This window comes from Petaurus breviceps, unplaced genomic scaffold, assembly GCF_028583685.1.
Source record: "Petaurus breviceps papuanus isolate PSGF00001 unplaced genomic scaffold, PetGlider_PUasm1.0 90434, whole genome shotgun sequence".
NCBI lineage: Eukaryota > Metazoa > Chordata > Mammalia > Diprotodontia > Petauridae > Petaurus > Petaurus breviceps.
The window spans coordinates 198,557-220,294 of record NW_027187251.1 but is presented as its reverse complement, the minus strand read 5'-3'; the positions used below and the strand labels follow the sequence as shown (position 1 = coordinate 220,294).

The window sequence follows — 21,738 nt, the reverse complement described above, 5'->3', positions numbered from 1 at the left end:
AAAAAAACTAGCCATGTGACCTTGGGCAAGTCACTTAACCCCAACTCTCTCCCCCCAAAAAAAAAGTAGCATAAAAGATAAACCCACAAAACATCTGCATATCACAATTAAGTATTAATAAATATACCTTTAAATAAAAAAGAAACCAGAACAATTATCTGTTTTGCATTTCTCTATAACCCACCTAACCAGTATGTAATTAAACCAAAAATGAAAAGGCAAGTAATATAAGTGAATGCTCCCTGTCAAATCTTGAATTACTTAATTTATAAACCCAGAACCTTTTTTTTTCTAGCTGAGTTATTAAAATATAACTAACCATTATGCTTCTTTAGTGGAAACATCAGTAGATAATACCTTTTTTACCTTGTGTGTTAATAGCTTCCTTTTCTGTTGAATAGAAAATGTAATCCACTGTTACAGCATTTTTTGAATGACAAGTTGTCACTTCTGGAATTCCAGTGTTGGGAAGGTAATGTGAATATACAGATGACAAGCTAAAATGGTGATGTAAGTTTGAAGATAATCTAAATAAAAAAAAAAATTGTGTCCAACCTGTTTTTATGTCAATCATATCTTTTCCAATTTAAATTGATATTTATTTAACTGCTAGACTTGAGAATCTATTAACACTAAGCAACCAACAACTCCTAAATTCATTAGATAAATTATCTTCAGATATACCCAACTCCCACAATAAAAGAGTACATATGCTTACATATAATTATTAAGTGAAATCTAGTTTATTTCTAATCAAAATTTCTTCAGCAGTCAGTTCCAGTCTCAATATGCTAAATCAACTTTAAGTTATTACTTAAACATAGTAAATGGTAGTGAATTTCAAGGAACACATCTCCTTGTTGAATTTTATCCATAAGATTTTTCTTTACTCTTTAAGCATCACATCAACTACAAGAGAAGTTTTAAGTGGCAAGGTTTTAAAAAAATAAATGTATTTTAACTCTAGTAATCCCATGCCTTCAGAAGAATAGGAGTCAATAAACTGCTTGTCATTTTTCAGAACTCACTTTTTAGCTGCCACTAGGACCTCTGTTTTTTCCAACTGTTTTTGTGTCACATCATCCTCTTCTATAAAAGCAAGACAAACATTAAAATCCGAGTGTGTTGACTTAAATATTCTTAGCTCATCCTTTTCACATATATCTACTATGTTTACGTGATATTTGAGATAGATGTTACGTGTTTCATCCAAGGAGCTATATACTATTGATGTTCAAAAAAGTTTAATGAATAGCAATAAAATACAAACACAACCAAAATCACATGCAATTTATTATAAACTTTTTTGAAGCTCAACTTTTTATTGTTAAAGATAATATAGGAATCTCTAAAAAAGAAAAAATACAATGTTTCTGTATTTTGTATCACACACGAAGAAGGCCTAATGAATTGTTAAAACTTACCTGTCTTTTCTACTCTTGTTACCTGTGGTAGCTCATAGACACAATTCTGTGAAATACCCAAACTTGGAGGCCATATTGGAATAGACAAAATTCTTTGTCCCCGGGGAGACTGTTCCTGACCAGAAACCTAAGACAAAATTCCAACAAACTGTTATAACTTTAATAAAGATCTGATGCTTCAACAGTGTAGGTACTCCCTCCACCAGTGGAGATGGCAACCTCCATCCCCATCCCCTATGCCTCAGCAAAGAGTAAATATTTCACAAGTTTGCATGGCCAAAAGTTTCACCAAATGTTGGCCAACCTTCTGTTGATGAGCCTCTCTGAATTTATCTAGGCTGATTTTAGGATGACATACATAATCTTATCACCAAAACCACAGGGAAAGCCTAAATGATTCATATCTGAAAAAATTATTCAGCAGTCACTGCCTTTAAGAACCACAGATAACAGAGTGAGGATGAGGCATAAGGGCTTTAAGACTTTGGTGAAGGTTCTTAAATAGTTTTTTTTTTAATTTCAAAGAAATTGCTATATAAAGTGTGTAACATGAAATTGAATCTCAGAATGGGAAAAGCAAGCTTTATTGAACAACCTGTGAAATGGCTTAACACCTCAAAATTTTATCTGCTTAAAATTAAGAAATAATTTAAATGTTTACACTTGAAAAGTCAACATTTTCCTCTATCTCATGTAATATTTTCTTTAAATATGAGAATAATTAAAAAGATATAAACAGTGGTTTTATCAATACAATGACTTTTCTTTTTCTTTTCTTTATCCACATTATAATTTTCATTCTTAATTCCTGAGGATTTAGTCAAAGTTGATTTGCCATCTCTCAAAATGTACACCTGGAAGAGTTTTTTGAGGAATTAAATATGATCTTTTTTGCTTACTTCTCAACCTTTGTAGGACAGTTTCCAATCTCACCACTCAGCTCTCTTCAAAGTTACCAAGGATCTCTTAATTGGTTTATTTGATGAGCTTTTCTCAATTCTAAAACTTTGACCTCTCTCAAACATTTGTCACTACTTTCTCCTCTCCTTTTCAAGTCTACTTTGCTGGAAGATCATCTATAGCCTACTCTCTAACTGTGGGTGTTCCCCAAGGCTCTGTCCTGAGCCCTCTTCTCTTCTCTGTGACTCCATTAGCTCTCATGGATGCAGTGATTTTCTATGTTAACCCTCAGATCTATATATCTAAGTAGGCCTAGTCTCTTTCCTGAATTTCAGAGTCCCTTATCATCAACTGCCTATTTGACATTTCTAAATGGATGTCACATGGTATCTTCAAACTCATTATGTTGAAAACAAAACTCATTAGTTTTTCCCTAAAACCAAATCCTCTTCCAAACTTCCTTATTCCTACTGAAGTTACCACCATCCTTCTAGTTATCCAGGTTCATATGTTCATCTCATTCTTTCTAAATCTACACTGCTAAAGAGTTGCCAAGTGATTTTACTTCTCAACATACTTTGCATCTGTCCCCTTTTCTCTACTCATACCACAGTTACCCTAGTTCAGACCTTCACCACTAGTTTTCTGAACTACTACAATTAAATAGTCTCCCTGTGTCAAATTCCTCCCATCTCTAATATGTCCTCCGAAAAAATACAAAAGTGATAATCCTAAAGCACAGAGTTCCCCATGTGACTCCCCTGCTCAATAAATTCTAGTAGATAATATCTCTAGGATCAAATACAAACTCCTCTGTTTGGCATTTAGAGTCCATTACATGGTGCCTCTAACCTACTTTTCCAGTTATACTATACATTACTTCCTCTTCATGCACTTTTCAGGACAGTCAATCTGGAGCTCTTGCGGTTTTTCACACACAATATTACATCACAGGCTGTCTCTTATGCCTAGACTGCACTCCCTCTCCCTTCCACCTAGAATTCCTAAGTTCTTTCAAAGTTTGGCTTTAGGATAAAGAATATTAAACTAGCCAATCTGGCTACTTGTTAACAATGCTGGCGAAGAGTTAAAATTGTTGACAAGGAAGCTACAGGATTATTGGTGGTTTTCAAGACACACTGCCCCTGACCTCACACTGAAGTAAGGTAAAAGGAATAGAATTAAATGCCCTTCCCGGTAACTTGGTACCAACTCTTTACAATATAATAAATAACAGTCATCAGCCAAGATGGCACATTAGGGACAGTCACTCAACTAAAGTCTCCCAATATTCCCTTCCAAATGACTTTATAATAATGCCTTAAATCAAATATTGGAGTAGCAGAGCCAACAAAATGTCAGGGTGAGACCTTTTTTCAGTGTAAGAAAACTTAAGGGGTTGGCAAGAGAAGTCTGTGACACTGGGATAGAATACAGTCTGGAGTCCCAGTCCCCTTCCCCTTTCCCCTTCTCCCCGCCATAGCAGCTTTGGGAGTTCATAGCCCAGAGATGATAAGATGGTTGAACTGGTCAGAAAAATTACAGGGAATCCTTTGCTGGCAATGGATACAACTTTTGCTGACTGGCAACTCCATAGGCCATACACAGTTCAGGGTCACTATTACAGGGCGGAGAGGAGCATGGTGGTTGGCCACAAGGGAGCAGGGGCCCTGGTCACAGTTCTAAAGCAAAGATGTGCACCAACACCTGTGGCTGCAGAGAATCAGGGGCCCTTCATGGGTAAAGACAAGAATGAAGACTAGGAGACCAGTGACTATAACTCTTCCAGGATCACACCACCTGGAAGCACCAAAAACTTGCAGACACCTAGAACTCGTTCTGAAAAGAGCAGCACAAAATTGCTTGAAGCTTGGAACAATGCCTCCCTACTTTCAGGGGAGCAAAGCCCAACTTTAACATAAAGTTCACAGTCAAGAAATAGGCTAGAAATATCTCACTGGAAAAAAACAAACAACAAAGTAGGTCAAGGATAGATAATTAAGAATTATTGGATAACATGAAAGCTACAATCAAAGAACACAGATATCATATTTCAAGAGATCGTCAAGGAAGACATCCTGATATCTTGGATCCAGAGGTAAAATAGAAATTGAAAGAATCCACCAATCACCTTCTGAAAGAGATCCCAAAATGAAAACTCCTGGGAATATTACAGTCAAATTCCAGAATTCCCATGTCAAACAGAAAATACATCAAGCAACAAGAAAGAAAAAAATTCAAATATCATGAAGCCACAGCCAGGATCACCCAAGATTTAGCCCTTCCACATTAAAGGAGCAGAGGACTTAGAATATGATATTCCAGAAGATAAAGGAGCTAGGATTACTACTAAGAATAACCTACCTAGATATATAATAACCTAAATATTTAATGAAATAAAGAACTTTCTAACATTCCTACTGAAAAGATCAAAACTGAATAGAAAATCTGACATTCAAACAGAAGACTCAAGAGAAGCACCAAAAGGTAAACATGAAAGAGTAATCATAAGGGACTCAATAAAATTAAACTGTTGGGGCAGAGTCAAGAAACAGGACTTTCGCGAGGCTCTGGCTTCCACCTCCTCCAATTCATGTAAAAAATGACTCTAGACAAACTTTGGAGCTACAGAACCCACAAAATGACAGAGAGAAGCTAACTTCCCGCTGAAGACAGCCCAGCAGGCCAGCAGGAAGGGACCACCACAGCACTGTGGGAGCTGAGCTAAGCCCAGCTTGAGCCAGAGGTTTTAGCCTCAGGGCAGCCTGACCAGCCACTGGACTTCAGATCACCAGCAGCTGTGGCGTTTTCCAGAATTATCAACCTATAGATGCCAAAGACAAAGTGAAAGGTCAATGTAGACTTTGTGGGAAAACAGGGAGTTTGGGAGTGCGATCTGGCCTTTGCCCCCGGGGCCAGAAGCAGCTAAGGCTCTGCGGCCCTGCTGCTTCAGAGCTCCTGGCCTCAGATTGTAGGGGACCAAGCGACCAGTCTGAGGAGTAATCGCTCTTGCTCTAACCTGCTTGGATCTGGATCACTGTCTAGGGTGGAGGTCCTGGGGTGCATGACCAGTTTGCCAGAGCGTGTTGAGGATTCAGACAGGGAACCCAACTAATAGCTCCAGCTGCTGAGAAAACCCCAGCAATTCAGATAAAGATCCCCTTTCTGGTAGCAGAATTCTACTGTGGAAAAAGGCTCAAAAATCAAGTAATTGATTGGCAACATGAACAGACAAAGGAAGCAAAGCAAACAGAGCAACCCAACTTTGCACTCCTATTTTGGGGACAAAAAGGATCAAAGCATGGATCAGGAGGAAGACAACAAAATCAGAACTCCTGCACCAAAAGCTTCCAAGAAAAATATGAGCTGGTTACAGGCCATAGAGGGGCTTAAAAAGGATTTTGAAATCCAAATAAGAGAAGTGGAGGAAAACTTGGAAGAGAAATGAGAACAATGCAAGAAAATTATGAAACGAGAATCAATAACCTGACTGAACAAAATAACACCTTAAAAATAGACTAACTCCATTGGCAAAAGAGGCTCAAAAAGGCAATGAGGAGAAGAATGCCTTAAAAAGCCAAATTTGCCAGATGGAAAAAGAATCTCAAAAGTTCACTGAAAAGAATCATTCCTTCAGAATTAGACTGGAGCAAATGGAAGCTAGTGACTTCATGAGAAATCAAGATACTATTAAATAGATCCAAACAAATAAAAAAATAGAAATATCTCATTGGAAAAACCACTGACCTGGAAAATAGATCCAGGAGAGATAATTTAAAAGTTACAGGACTACCTAGAACTAGAACCTAGAAATTATCCTTCAAGAAATTATCAAGGAAATTGCCCTGATGTTTTAGAACCAGAGGGCAAAATAGAGGATGAAAGAATCCACCAATCACCTCCTGAAAAAGATCCCAAAAAGTAAAATCCAAAGAATACCATAGCCATGTTCCGGAATTCCCAGATCAAGGAGAAAATATTACAAGCAGCCAGGAAGAAACAATTTCAATATCATGGAAACACAATCAGGATAACACAGGATCTGGCAGCTTCTACACTGAGGAATCAAAGGGCTTGGAATATGATATTCCAGGTCAAAGGAGCTGGGATTAAAACCAAGAATCACCTACCCAGCAAAACTGAGTATCATGTTTCAGGGGAAAATATGGTCATTCAGTGAAACAGAGGACTTTCAAGCATCCTTGATGAAAAAAACAGAGTTGAATAGAAAATTTGGCACTCAGATACAAGAAGCAAGAGAAGCATGAGAAGGTAAAAAGGGAAAAAGAAATCACAAGAAACTTATCAAAGTTGAACTATTTATATTCCTACATGGAAAAATGATAATTGTAACTTATGAAACTCTTCTCAGTATGAGAATAGTTGAAGGGAATAGAAATGTGTGGGTAAATATATATCTGTATATGTATACATACATATATATGTCTATATAGGAGGGTATATGGGCATATGAATACATATGTGAGTGTGTGTATGTGTATAGTATGTGTACAGGTATACAAGTGTATAGTATGTGTACAGGTATACATAGAGGGCACAAGACCAGTTGAATAGGAAGGGATGATACTTAAAAGGTGAAATTAAGAGGTGATAGAGGAATATAATGAGAGGAGATGGGAGAGATAGAATGGGGTAAATTATCTCATATAGAAGAGGCAAGGGAAAAATGTTACAATGGAGGGGAAGAACAGGAAGGCAAAAGAGAATGAGTCAACCTTATTCTCATTGAATTTGGCTTAAGGAGGGAATGACATACACACTAAATAGGGTATCTCACCTTACAGGAGAGTAGGGGGGAAGGGGATGAGAGGGGGGATGATGGAAGGAAGGGCAGGCTGAGGGGGAGGGAAGTTGGAAGCACCCACTTTTAAAAAGGGACGGGATCAAAGTAGAGAATAGAACAAGTGGGAGGTGGGATAGGATGGAGGGAAATATAGCCAGTCTTTCACAATATATCCACTATGGAAATGTTTTGCTTAGCTACACATGTACAACCTATATTGAATTACTAATCTTCCCAGTAAGGGTGGGTGACAAGAGAGGAAGGGAAAGAATCTAGAATTCAAAGTTTTAAAATGAAATGTTTAAAAATATATACATATACTATTACTACTATTACTTTATATGCAACTGGGAAATAAGATATACAGGCACTGGGGCGGCTAGGTGTTTCTGTGAATAGAGCACCGGCCCCGGAGTCAGGAAGACCTGATTTCAAATCTGGCCTCAGACACTTAACACAAAAACCAGCTATGTGACCTTGGGCAAGTCACTGAACTCCAACTGCCCTCCAAAAAGAAAAAAAAAAAGGCACCGGGGCATAGAGATCCACTGTGCCCTACTGGAAAGTCGGAGGGGGGTGGGGGAAGATATGGGAGACAGCAGATTTGGGGAGGGGATATTTAGTGGGTTCGCTATTTTGGGGTGGTGGGTAGGGAAAAAATTGGGAGAAAATTTGTAACTCAAAATCCTGTGGAAATGAATTATGTAAACTAAAAAATAAAAAGAAAAAAAATTCAACTGTTTACATTCCCATATGAGGAGATGATACATGTAACTCCCTAAGAACTTTATTACTGTGACAGTTAGGATTCTACATAGACAGCAAGTACAAGTCTGAGTCAATTATGTTGGGAAGATCTCTCAAAAAAGAATGTAGGAGTGAGAAAGAGGGATGCACTGGGAGAAGGGGAAGGGAGAATTAGAATGGGGAAAATTTTCTCATATAAAAGAGGCACTTGAAGAAGAGCTTTTACAATGAAGGGGAAAATTGGGGGGCAGGGAGAGGGGAGAAATACCGCTATGCTTGAATCTCACTCCCACTGGAATTGGTTCAAAGAGGGAAAAATATACATACTCAGTTTTGTATAGAAAAGTAACATACCCAAAAGGAAAGTGGGAACGAATAAGGATAAGAGAAAAGGGAGTGTGGAAATGCTTAAAGGGAGGGCAGATTATGGAAGGCAGTGGTTACAGGTAATTTTGAGGACAGACAAGATGAAAGAGGAAGAAACAGAAGAAAATGGGATAGAGGGAAATATAGTTAGTAATCATAACTCTGAATGGGAATGGGATGAGCTCACCCATAAAACAGAAGCAGGAAGAAGAATGGGTGAGAATCCAGAATCCAACAATATACTCGACAAGTGACATACTTTAAACAGAAGGGCATCCACACAGTTAAAATAAAGGACTGGAGTAGAATCTAATATGCTTCAGATGAAGTAAAAAAAAAAAGTTAGGGGTAGCAATCATGACTTCAGACAAAGTAAAAACAAAAATAGACCTAATTAAAAGAGATAATTGGAGAAACTACATTATGCTAAAAGGTACTATAGACAATGAAGTACATAAAATGTTTTTACAGCCAATTTCTCTGATAAGGCCTCATTTCTTAACTATATACTGAGTACATACTGAGTCAAATTTGTAAAAATAAGAGCTATTTTCTAACTGATAAATGGTAAAGGGATATAAATGGGCAGTTTTCAGAAGAAGTCAAAGCTATCTACGATCAAATGAAATGTTCTAAATCACTATTGATTAGACAAGTGCAAATTAAAACAGCTCTGATGTACTACATCGTATCTATCAGAAATGGAAAATGCTAGAGGGGATGAGGAGAAAAAAAGGTACACTAATGAGCTGCTGATGGAATGAACTGGTCTAACCATTCTAGAGAACACTTTGGAACTATGCCCAAAGGGCTATAAAACTATGTATACTTTTGACCCAGCAACTCACTGCTGAGTCTGTATCCCAAGGACATCAAAGAAAATGAAAAATATACAAAAATATTTCTAGACACTCTTCTCATGGTGGCAAAGAACTTGAAATCAAGGGGCTTATCAACTGGGGAATGGCTGAACATGTTGTGGAATATGATGATGATAGGGTACTACTGTGCTATGGAAGATGAGTAGGGTGTGATTTCAGAAAAACATGGCAAGTGACATGAACTGATGCAAAGTGAAGTGAGAAGAACTGGGAGATCATCATATACAGTAACAGCAATGTTGTAATGATGATCAGCTATGAAAAGACTTGGTTGCTCTGATCAATACAATGATTCAAGCCAATTCCAGAGGATTCATGATGAAAAAATGCTATCTACCTCTAGAGAGAGAAGTGATCAACTCTGAGTGCAAACTGAAGTATAATTTTCTCCCTTTATTTTTCTTCTTTTTTTAAAAATGCGGCTAACAGGGTGGCTAGGTGGCACAGTGAATAGAGCACTGGCCCTGAAGTCAGGAGGACTTGAGATCAAATTTGGCCTCAGACACAAAAACTAGCCATGTGACCTTGGTCAAGTCACTTAACCCCAATTACTCTCCAAAAAGAAAAAAAAAGTAAAAATACAACTAACAAGGAAATATGCTTTCCATGATTTCACATGTATAATTAATATCACATTGCTTGCCTTCTCAGTGGATGTGAGAGGAAGTCGAAGGAAGAAAATCTGGAACTCAAAATTTAAAAAGAAAAGAATGCTCAAAGTAAATACATAAATTTTTTTTTTGAGGGCAATTGGGGTTAAGTAACTTGCCCAAGGTTACACAGCTAGTATTTTTGTGTGGGTGTTAAGTGTCTGAGGCCGGAACCGAACTTAGGTCCTCCTGACTCTGGGGCTGATGCTCTACTCACTGCGCCACCTAGCCGCCCCTAAGACTTTTTATTTTATTTTCTTTTTTTATAGCAATCAGGGTTAAGTAACTTGCTCAAGGTTACATGGCCAGTTATTTCTGGGTATGGTGCTAAGTATCTGACCCCGGATTTGTATAATTTTTTTTTTAAAGCAATCACGGTTAAGTAACTTGTTCAAGGTTACACGGCCAGTTATTTCTGGGTGTGATGCTAAGTATCTGAGCCTGGATTTGATCCCCAGGTCATCCCGACACTGGGGCCTGTGCTCTTACTCACTGAGCCACCTGGCTGCCCCCATAATTTTTTATAAAAAATACAGTTAGCAAAAAAAATGATATAAAGAGAATACTTACCTTTCCTATGGCAAGTCCTTCATAATTCAATTTTCCTTCCTTTATAAAACTGTAGAGTGGAGAGCCAGGAACTGAATTAAAATCACCACAAATAATGATGGGACAGACAGTGCCATCGTTCTGATGGGCAACACTGGAGATCTCTGCTAATAGCATAGCCAGCTGAGTCAATTTAATATCACCTCGTCTTGGATTATACAATAGATGTGTATTAGCTACACATATGGGAGAGACAGTACAATGAAATTTGGGCTGCAAGAGTAATACCAGTCCAACATTGTCTCTGTCCAACAAGGGTATATCACGACGGTAAAATTCCACAGGGTTTGCTGATAACAGTGTAAATTTGGAACATTTGAAGCAAATGGCACAGCCATCAGGTTTCCTTCCTGTCCTCATTTTATATTCACAATGATATCCTATGAAAAATACAGTTTAATTAATATTGTTAGCTTTAATCATAAGAGTAATACTGTGCTATTCCACTATTTTTAAGATTTAATGTAGACCTTTCAATTTGAAAAATGGAAATCAGCATATTGTCACCTTGATACACTTACTGTTTCAAATACCTCTTAGATAAATGGTGCCAGTTTTGAAAACCTGGAGTGGTTTTTTTGCCCAAATATGTTATGTACAGCTCTATTTCGATTGCCATAATTTAATATTTCTAAATTTCGGGGAGTATTAATTTAGCTAAACGTTGTATCATACCTAATGATTCCAAATTTGGTTTGATCTCTTTTCTATAATGATCTTCTTGTACTTCTTGTAAACAAAGAATCTGGAAGGAAAAGAAAGTAACATATAAATTCAGCATACCAGTAAAGATGCTAAAAGAAAATTTTATGTTCCCTTGATCATTAAAAATAAGTTTCCAAAGTGTTATGTTTGCCATATTAGATTTTTTTAAAGCTTTAATCAATTTTATTTTTTTTTTCAGTTCTAAAGTGCTCACTCCTTCTCTTTCCACCTCTCATTCACTGAGATGGCAAGAAAAATTTTAAATAAAACACTACTAACATTAGTGCAAAATAAATTTCTACATTAGCCATGTTCCAAGAAAAAAAAGAAAACATGTTTCAATTTGTACCGAGTGTCCACCAATTCTCTCTCTGGAGGAAGATAGCATATTTCATCATGAGTCCTTTGGAACTGTGTTGATCAGTTACTAAGTCTTTCAAAGCTGATTTTCTTTACAATATTGCTGCTACTGTATAAATTGTAGTCCTGGTTCTGCTCCTTTCACTTTGCATTAGCTCATACAATTCTTCCTAGGTCTCTGAAACCATCTTTCTTCATTTCTTATAGCACAATAGTATTCCATCACATCCCTACACCATAACTTGTTCAGTCATTCCCCTATTGATGGGCATCTCCTCGGTTTCTAATTCTTTGCTGCCACGAAGAGCTACTTTAAACATTCTTGTATATACAGAAACCTTTCCTCTTTGATCTCTTTGGAGGTACATACCTAGTGGCAGTATCGCTGGGTCAAAAGGTATGTGCAGTTTAACACCTTTTTGGGCACAGTTCAAAATTGTTTTCCATAATGGTTGGACTAGTTCACAGCTCCACCAAACAGTACATTACTGTACATTTTCTCCCATATTCCCTTCAGTAACTGTCATTTTCTTTATCATCTTAGGCAATCTGAATGGGTATGAGGTGTTACCCCAGTTGTTTTCATTCAAATTTCTCAAATTATTTAGAGTATTTTTACATATGGCTATTGACAGTTTTGGGTTCTTCCACCTAAAACTGTCTTTCATACCCTTTGAACATCAAACAATTGGAGTAAAGTTCTTATTCTTGTAAATTTGACTCAGTTCCCTATGTATTTTAGAAATGAGACCTTTATCAGAGAACCAAATTGTTTTAATGATTATAGTCTTTTAGTATAATTTGAGATCTAGGACTGCTAGGTGCCCTTCCTTCTCATTTTTTTTGTTTGTTTCTGGGTTGCTTTTTCTTCACTGATTCCCTTCATATTCTTGACCTTATGCTTCTCCAGAACTCTGTCATGAATTTTTTCTAGCTCTATAATTATTTGGTAATTGGTACAGTGCTGAATAGGTAAATTAATTTAGATAGAATTGTCATTTTTATTATATTGGTTGAGTATGCTCACATAAGTAATTAATATTTCTCCAATTACTTAAATCTGTATTTGTGGGAAAAGTGTTTTGTAATTGTGTTCACACAGTTCTCTCTCTTGGCAAAAAGATTCTCAATTATTTTATAATTGCACATATCTTAAATGGAATTTCTCATTCTATCTTTCTGCTGGGTTTTGTTGGTAATATACAAAACCGTCAATTTGTGTGGATTTATTTTATATCCTAACTTTTTTTTTATATTTTATATCCTATCAAAACTAACTGTTCATTGTTTTGATTAGTTTTTGATTCTCTGGGTTTTCTAAGTAAACCATCATGTCATCTGCAGAGTGGTAGTTTTGCTTCCTTATTGCCTATACTGATTCCTTCAATATCTTTTTGTCTTATTGCTATTGTGAGCATTTCTAGTACAATATTGATTAGTAATGGTGATAATGGACATCCTAGCCTTGCCCCTGAATTTATTGTAAGGGCTTTTAGCTTATCTGCATTACAGATAATGTTTGCTTTGGTTTAAGAAAGATACTAGGGGCGGCCAGGTGGCTCAGAGAGTAAGAATGCCAGCCCCAGTGTTGGGATGACCTGGGGGATCGAATCCCGGCTCAGATACTTAGCACCACACCCAGAAATAACTGGCCATGTAACCTTGAGCAAGTTACTTAACCCCAATTACTTAAAAAAAAAAAAAGATACTAGTTATTGTTTTAAGGAAAGCTCTGTTTATTATTCTGCTTTCTAGTGTTTTCTTTTACAGGAACAAAGTACTACATACTGTCAAAAGCTTTTCCTGCATCTATTGATTTATGAATATGTTTTTGTTGCTTTTGTTGTTAATATGGCCAATATTATGCTTATACTTTTTTTTAAATATTGAACCAGTTCTGTATTTCTGGTATAAACCCAGCTTAGTCACAGTGTATGATCTTTGTGATATATTGTAATAATCTCCTTGCTAGTATTTTATTTTAAAATTCATTACAGAAATTGGTCTACAGTTTTATTTCTCTGTTCTGACTCTTTCTGGTTTAGGTATCAAGACCAAATTTGCATCATAAAAATAATTTGGTAGAGTTTTTCTTTATTTAAAAAAAACCAGTTTATGAAGCATTGTAATTAGTTGTTCTTTAAATGTTTGTTAGAAATCATTTGTTAATCCATCTGCTCCTATGGTTCTTTTCTTAGGGTGTTCATTTATGGCTAGTTCAATTTAGTTTCATAAGACTATTGAAGCATTTTAGTTCCCACTGTAGAATCTGGGCAATTTATATTTTTGTAAATATTCATCCATTCCATTAAACTATCAGTTTACAATTTACAATTACAAAATTCCTTTTATTTATCTCCACATGTTGTGAATTTACCTTTTAAATTATATTAGAAGTTAATGAGAAGACTTCAGAGGTTTAGTTGTTTTTTTGGGGGGAGAGGAGGAGTTTGATGAGATGTCAAATTTAAGATTATATGAACCAAAAAAATACATTTAAATGATTCACTATTAAAAATTAAGACTTAACAAAGAAAATGCTTTAGTTTTAAAAGATGTTAGTATAAGAATTACATTTCTTTTTCATATAAAATAAAATATTTTTAATTACTGCTGTGCATACCTCAAATCTTGAAAAATAAAGTTCCTACCATTGCTATATCATGTTACACCAAAGTCTCTAAAAGCAAATCAACTATCCTGCTTTAACATAAAAATTTGGAATTATACCTATATGGAATTCTCAATAATCCTGATGTTTGACTTTCAAAATCCTTTTGTTCGGGTTTTAATACTGTGTTTGGCTTTCAAAGCCCATCACAACCTGGTCTCTTCCTGCCTTTCCAGTCTTCTCAAACTTTACTCCCTTCTATGTACTCTGTAATTCAGTGACACTGGCCTCCTTGCTGTAACTTGATCACCGTGCTCCATCTCTTACCTCCAATCATTTTCACTGGTTGTCTCCCATGCCTGGAATGCTCTCCCTCTTCATCCTCTGCCTCTTAACTTCCCCAGCTTCTTTCAAGTATCAACTGAAGTCCCACCTTCAACAAGAAGCCCTTCCTCTGAGATTACTTCTAATTTATGCTATATATATATATAGTTGTCTTCTCCATTAGACTGTGCCCTTAAGAATAGGGGTTGTTTTTCACCTTTCTTACTATTCCCAATGATTAGCATGGTGCCTACTTAAGTGCTAGCTGACTAAGGTATTATTGAACATATGTGTTCAGTACCCCCTAACATTTTTTTAATTGCTCCCTGTCAAAAATGTCATTTCACTTTTTCAGTATATTTATTTCATAAGTCCCCTCTAGAAAAGGTATATGGCTAATATATCATTAATATCTTTCTGCAAGTCTTATACCTTTAAAAAAATCAGTTTTATAACCTTTATCAAACTTCTTCCTTTCCCACTACAAGAATGATTCTATGAGGGCAAAACAACTTAAGTAATTAAATTATTTATAAAGTTTAGAGTTCAAGTTTTTCTTGTATGAGGCATTTTCAATGATAGTGTACACTTACATCTGCATCCATGTGCTTAATTTCTCTTAGGATATTGGGAAACCTAAAGCCCCAGATCAAGACTGGCTTTCGGCAGTGTCTATAGAGATACGAGTTATCCTCCAATAAATCCTGTGAAAGGATATTATAGGACATGACTGAAAACTCAAATTTTTCCTTCTCATCTTTATATTTTTGGTCAACATGTTTATCTCCTAGGATCTTCATGTTCTCTTTATTATGGTGACAGAGGTATTCCCAATGCCGCTTTATCACGCCTGTCAAAATACAGTAGACAGAATATAAAGAATTAATCTTAGAAGCATAAACACATTTACCTATATATAAAAGTCTCTGCTTTTTGAGAATTCTAACTTGAGGGCATCCTCATCACTAGAATAACACTATGTATAGTCAAGAGTCTTCCCTGACACTAGAGAAAGATGTTAACAAATTCAATCACCTAGGCAGCTCCCAGTCCAATGATGTTTTGAAGAAGAAAAAAGGTTTGAGGACCTTTCAGGGATGTAGGTCCTTTAGGCACCATGCACCTTGGAAAAATTAAAAGACTATAAATAGTAATACCTGGCATTATATAGCACTCTAAAGCTGGCAAAGATCCTTACAGACATCACCTCATCGGACACTCACAACAACCCTGGTAGGTAGGCAGTGTCAATACAATGCCCATTTTATAGATGAAGAAAAACCAAAGCTCAGAGAATTTGTGATCACACAACTAGTTTCAGAGACGGTAATTTCCAATCCTTTTTTTTGTTTGTTTTAATCCACTTCATCCCAACCCTCCCCTCAAATTTCCTCAGGATAAGATCCACAAGTGATTTCATGCCAGAATGGCTCCTGGGGCTGGCATCCTGGGAGGGATACATGGGAAGAAGAGGTCAAAGATGAAAACACTGAGGCAATAGCTGTTTGCTAAGCTGAAGCAGAGTAACTCTGTTCAGTTCAGGGAGAAGAAAGCCTATCAAAACACACCAATGCAAAGTCAAGCGATGTGGCATGGCTGTAGGGTGCTGGTTTAACAACCACGGTTGGCAGATCAATCTGACATGAAGCAAACAGAAACGTGGTAGTTTATGTTCAATAAAGTCATCAGGCAACCTGCAAGATGAAGAGGCACAGCCTCAAACAGTAGCAGTTATATGCACATCCCACCTAATATCATTATTTGGTTCCAATGTTAGAAGAAATAACATATTTAGGACAAATTTAGTTCCTTAAAAAGGAACATTATAATAATCTGGAAACCATAGTCCTAGGAATCCAGCATTCAGACTAGAAACACTCAGAAGAATTCTCTTAAAGATTTTTCCTCTCCCTGCCAGAGACCATAAGGGCTCTGAGGTCATAGCCTGGAAGGTGTTTGGTAGATGATGTCAGAACATGTCCCTGCTGAGCCCGTGTCTATAGCATGCATGGACACCTCAAGGGCTTTATGTCCAATGAGTGGAAAGAAAGGAAAATGATTCCTTTAAGTTTTGTGGGTACCAACCTGGACTTGCTCATCTGACAACAATTTATTATACACCTATGTGTAAGACACCATTCTTAGGGTCAGAGGAGATACAGAGATAAGAAAGTCCTTGGCCCAGCAACTATTTTTTGATTGACATGAATATTAAAGACTCCTGGGCATATACTGCTTGTTTTCCTCCACTCAATGGGACAAGGGAATTGCTAGCGATAGGGATTGGATGCTTTCATGACTATAGTGGGACTTAGTTATAATAAAGTATTAGTAACATGATTGTAAGACAAAATTAATCATAGATACCTTATACCGTGTATGGCTTATTACAAATAAAGGTGGTCACTGACTTACAAACAACCTGACAAAAATATGCCACTGTTTTGACCTGTCCTCCACATTAGTGAAGGCTCTGCTACCACAGAAGTTGTTTTGAAAGAATTTTTCAAAAAATTCAAACTTTTAGAGAATCTAAGTTCAAAAGTAAAGAAAGGGTAGAAGCTCTAGAACATTTTAGAAGAGCTAACACTAGAAGAATACTTAGCAAAAATAAAAGAACCTGAAGGGACCTACTTCAATCCCCTTCCCAAAACATTAATCAGTTCCTGCAACATCCCAAACAAGTGATCTTCCAACCTGTGTGACTACTTCCAGTAACAAGGTATTAACAAACTCACATGGTCGCTGTAAAGGGAATGGGAATTTGAAGATCTTCCCTGTCATTTAACAGACCTAGGGGGGAATTTGAAGACCTTCCCTGCTTTGAAAGTAAACTCTGCCCCCTAATAGGCTGAATGTAATCACATGGAGCCTGTGGTGGGAGGAGTTTACTGAAGGGAAGCAGAGCCCACAGGAAGCTGGTAGCCAGAGCCAGAGAGGCCATGGGAAAGAGAGGTGCAGGAGTAAATATTGATCTTGTATTGGTTTGTGGGAAGGCTAAAGGATGGTGTGGCTCTTAGTATTATTATGGCCTCTTAATATCTTTGGTACTATAATGGAATTGGCTTACTGGTTTGGGGACTGGTTTTCTGGTATCTAAATAAATGTTTCAGTTTTGTCCTCTACCTAGAGAATGTGGTATATTTTGTGATGAACCGTCATGCGATATTTATAGTCATGGTCTTTTGTGGGTGCTGTAAATATTGCATTGGTGCTACAGTAGTCTGGTCCATTTCCAGATAGTTCTTTAGGAAACTGTTATTGATACTGATCCTAAGTCTTCCTCCCTCTAATTTCCACCAACTTATTCCTCACAGGAGTGGAGGCAATATAATTCTCCCTTTCCAACCTTCCAAATCTTTCCCCCACACCAGTTTTTTTTTTTTTAGTTTACTGTTACATTGCCTAAAATTCCAACAATTCTTTTATAGGCCTTTAATAAGCATCCTCTCTTTAAACTAAGAATATTTCTGGGTGTGTTAGGGGGTGGTTAATCATACACATTAGGAAAATAATTTACATAATTTTTTCCCTTAATATGACTATGACGAAATGTGGAAGGAATATTTTTTAAATTTTTTTTGTTTTGTTTTTAGGGGGGTTTTGGAGATGGGGAAGGGTAGTGAGGTAGACAAGTTCTGAATATGGAACATTTTAGGGTGAGGGGGAGAGTAGACCTGGATGAAATCCAAAAGTAGAGTTTAGGGATGTGAAGGGTCATTAGAGAGCAAAAGGAAATTACAATGGGGAGCCTAAGAAGTAGAGAGAGGGAAGAAAGATAACTTTATTATTATACACTGAAAAATCTCATGTCTCAAGTAGCCTATGTTTTGAACATTAAGAGCTCCATTGTAGGATATTCAAGTATAGCTGCTTCTTTTGGATTTAAATTAAAAATTTATGCAATCACAGAATAGGATATCAAAAACAAATTGTGCCTATTCAAAATTTGCCTGCACCCAAGAAAAAAGGAGTCAACTCCCTTCTTTTTCTCGACTCTTTGGAACCATAATATGAACTATTAATACTAGAGTTTACCTATATTATTAGTTATTTAGTGTATTTATTTACATGTGTATGTATTGTCTCCCCTAAAAGAACACAAGCTCCTTGGGGGCAGGGATTATGCAGATCTATGTGCATACACTGAAGATTTAATAAGGATTTTATAATTGTTACCATTTACAAACCTACTTTCATAACATCTTGTTAGCACTACCTGGTGATCTATGGTAGCAATTTTGAAATTTTCAGAGTTTATGGACCCCTCTTGCATTTTTTTTAATGCAATCTTTTCCAATTTTTGAGATAGTATTAGAGAAAGGCTCGAGTCAGGCACAGTTTACACAAGTTGATCTTTAACATTTTTTTTTCATCAAGCCCTCCAAAATGACTCATGGAATGCTCAGGTTCCAAACCTGTTACAATACAAGAACTGTTGTGATATAGTAGGTATGCTATGATCAGGGGAAAATAAGTGGGAAGCTTGATCCAATTTTAAGGAGTCAATTAAAGTCAACAGTTATGCAAAATTCTTCAAGTTTTACCTTAAAGTGAGTCATAATAACACTGCTGTTTTCCTGACTGATAGCCCTTATCCTGCCATGAAATATCTGATAAGATAAAAACAATCTTTCTACTCTGAGAACTTGGGCAAGTTAGCTAATTTTTCTGGGCTTCAAGTACCTCATCTGTAAAATGAGGGGGTTGGACAAGATCATCTCTAAATCTACTACATGAGAAATATTCCCTTAATCAGGACCTTGGGGAAGTGTGATCAGACAAAATGAGTCAAATTGTAATAAAATACTTCTAAAATTTAACTGATCTTCCCAGTAGGGAATATGTACACAAATGAAATTAAATGATAATCACTAAATCCAATTTAGGGAATACATGCAGACAAAAGATTCAAAAGAAATAGGTAGTCTACAAATTCAGAGGCTAAACAATTCATTTCTAAAAAATTAAGAGTTGGGGTGGCCAGGTGTCTCAGCGAGTAAGAGTACCGGCTCCAGTGTTGGGATGACCTGGAGATCGAATCCCAGGCTCAGACATTCAGCACCACACCCAGAAATAACTGGCTGTGTAACCTTGAGCAAGTTACTTAACCCCTATTGCTTATTAAAAAAAAATTTAAGAGTTACCACCTTGCTATACTAATTTTTCTTTGCATTCCCAAATATATCTCATCCATGGAATCACAGGCTTCCGCTTTTACTCCAGGTAGCTTTTTTTAACTGAACATAAAAATCAAAACAATTTTGCAAAGAAAGGCATTCTATATGGTTAAAATCAGTGGGGAAAAAAATACCCATCACCCCAATCATTTACAAGAGTTAATTTTTTTTCAGGGTAAAATGTAAAAATCTCCAAGTTTCATCCTAATGGTTAAAGGTCAGTTCTGCACCAAGACACGGTGTATTGATTTTACCTTGGGTTTTTTGACGTTTTGATGATGGCTTATCTTCCTCAGAGTCCATTATGTAACTAGAAAGGTGAAACAAAGATGTATGTGCAAAGTTGTCAGGTCTCCAATTCCAGTGCTGAAACTGACTTCTATTAGGTAGAAATAAACAAGGTGGCCTCCAGTTTAGTGGGCAATGTTGACTGCTGAAGTATGGATAAGGAGCCCAAGAATAATTTCCAGGCCACCTCATAAAACTAGAGATGTGTCTGTTCCAGCAAAATCTTTGAGAAATTTCCCATGGTGTAATCCTGTCTCTGCCCAGGCTCTGCAGGTGATAGGGTAACATGGGATATCTAAAAGAAATAAATATTTTTGTTAAGGTACCATTTTGTTAAGTCACAATTAAGAGAATCAAAACATCAATTTATCAAGTGATCCCATTCCATCTAGATTTTCTTCAACTGTCTGCCCCCTTGTCATCTCCACTCATCACTTATTTTCAATCTCTCCCTGTCTACTGGTTCAATTCCTATTGCCCATATGGCCACGTCTCTCCCATCTTGAAAAAAAAAACAAACCTCACTTGATCCTTCCTTGCCCTGCTTCCACTTTCCTTCTCTCTGTCTCTGTCTCTGTCTCCCCTTAACCCTTTACAATCTGGCTTCCAACTTTATCACTTCACTGAAACTGCACTCTCCAAAGTTACAAAAGATCACTTGGTTGTCTTCATTAATCCTCATTCTCCCTGACCTCTCCAGCCTCTTGACACTGCTGGTTACTCTCTCCTTCTTGACACTTTCTTCTCTCTTAAATTCCTGGGACAAGACTCTCTCCTGGTTCTCCTATTTGGTCACTCTTCTTTTTCCTTTGCTGGATCCTTCTCCAAGATCATGCCTCTAACCATTGGTGTCCCTCAGGGTTCAGTCCTGGACCCTCTTCTGTTCTCTCTCTGTTTATTTCATTGGATAATCTAATCAGTTCCCATGGATTTAATTTCTATCTCAATGTTGATAATTCTCAAATCTATCTTTCCTGCCCCAACCTCTCTCTTAACTTTCAATCTCCTATCTCCAACTGTCTCTCTGACATCTCAAACTAGATATTTAGCAGATGTCTTAAACTCAGTATGTTCAAAACAGAACTTATTACCATTCCCCTTAAACACTCTTCCCTCCCCCTGACACACACATACACTTTCTCTATTACTGTGGAAGGCAATACTATCCTCCCAGTCCCTCAAGCTTGAAACCTAGGAGTCATCCTGGTCTCCTCCCTATCTCTAACCCCCATGTCCAAGCTATTATCACCTCTACATTTCTTGAATATGCCTCCTCTCTCCTCTGACACTGCCACCACTCTGGTGCAATCCCTCATCACCTCATGCCTTGATTATTCCAATATCCCACTCATGGGTCTGCCTGTCTCAAGTCTCTCTCCAATCCAATCCATCCTCCATTCAGCCACTCTCTGATCCAGTGACACTGACCTCCTGGTTGTCCCATGAACAAGACATTCCATCTCTCAGATGCAGGCATTTTCTCTGGCTGTCCTCCATGTCTGAAACATTCTCCCTCCTCAGGTCACTACTGACCTCCCTGGCTTCTTTTAAGTCTCAACTAAAATCCCACCTTCTACAGGAAGCCTTCTCCAACCCCTCTTAATTCTAGTGCTTTCCCTCTATTAATTATTTCCTATTTATCCTGAATATAGTTTGTCTTGTATATACTGTTTTCATGTTGTCTCCCCCATTAGACTGTAAGCTCCTGGAGAGTGGGATAGTAAATTGATAAGGAAGATGTAGAAGGATTGCCTTGAAGCAGTGAAGGACTGTTTAACAAATTTGTAGTGGACCCAGTGATAAAAGTTCTGTGATTTTTCTATACCTTCATTTAGTGGCACATGTGTGTGTGTGTGTGTGTGTGTGTGTGTGTGTGTGTGTGTGTGTGT

At 37.1% G+C, this 21,738-nt stretch overlaps 1 protein-coding gene across 8 annotated transcripts in view; it reads right to left on the bottom strand.

Annotated features, from left to right (window-relative positions):
* The window catches only part of ANGEL2 (angel homolog 2), a 30,885-nt gene that overhangs the window by 3,720 nt on the left and 5,427 nt on the right, over nt 1-21,738 (bottom strand). For 6 of the 8 annotated variants that reach the window (XM_069108731.1, XM_069108728.1, XM_069108734.1 and 3 more), the window contains 7 exons: nt 19,816-20,144; nt 14,975-15,231; nt 11,057-11,126; nt 10,343-10,761; nt 1,425-1,551; nt 1,029-1,089; nt 358-527 (listed from right to left, as the gene is read on the bottom strand). In XM_069108731.1, the coding sequence (XP_068964832.1) occupies nt 358-527; nt 1,029-1,089; nt 1,425-1,551; nt 10,343-10,761; nt 11,057-11,126; nt 14,975-15,231; nt 19,816-20,137 (1,426 nt within the window). In that variant the 5' untranslated portion in view covers nt 20,138-20,144. Of the gene's footprint in view, nt 1-357; nt 528-1,028; nt 1,090-1,424; nt 1,552-10,342; nt 10,762-11,056; nt 11,127-14,974; nt 15,232-15,949; nt 16,076-19,815; nt 20,145-21,738 lie in introns of those variants that run through there. The other 2 variants (XM_069108729.1, XM_069108735.1) reach the window with 2 other exon arrangements.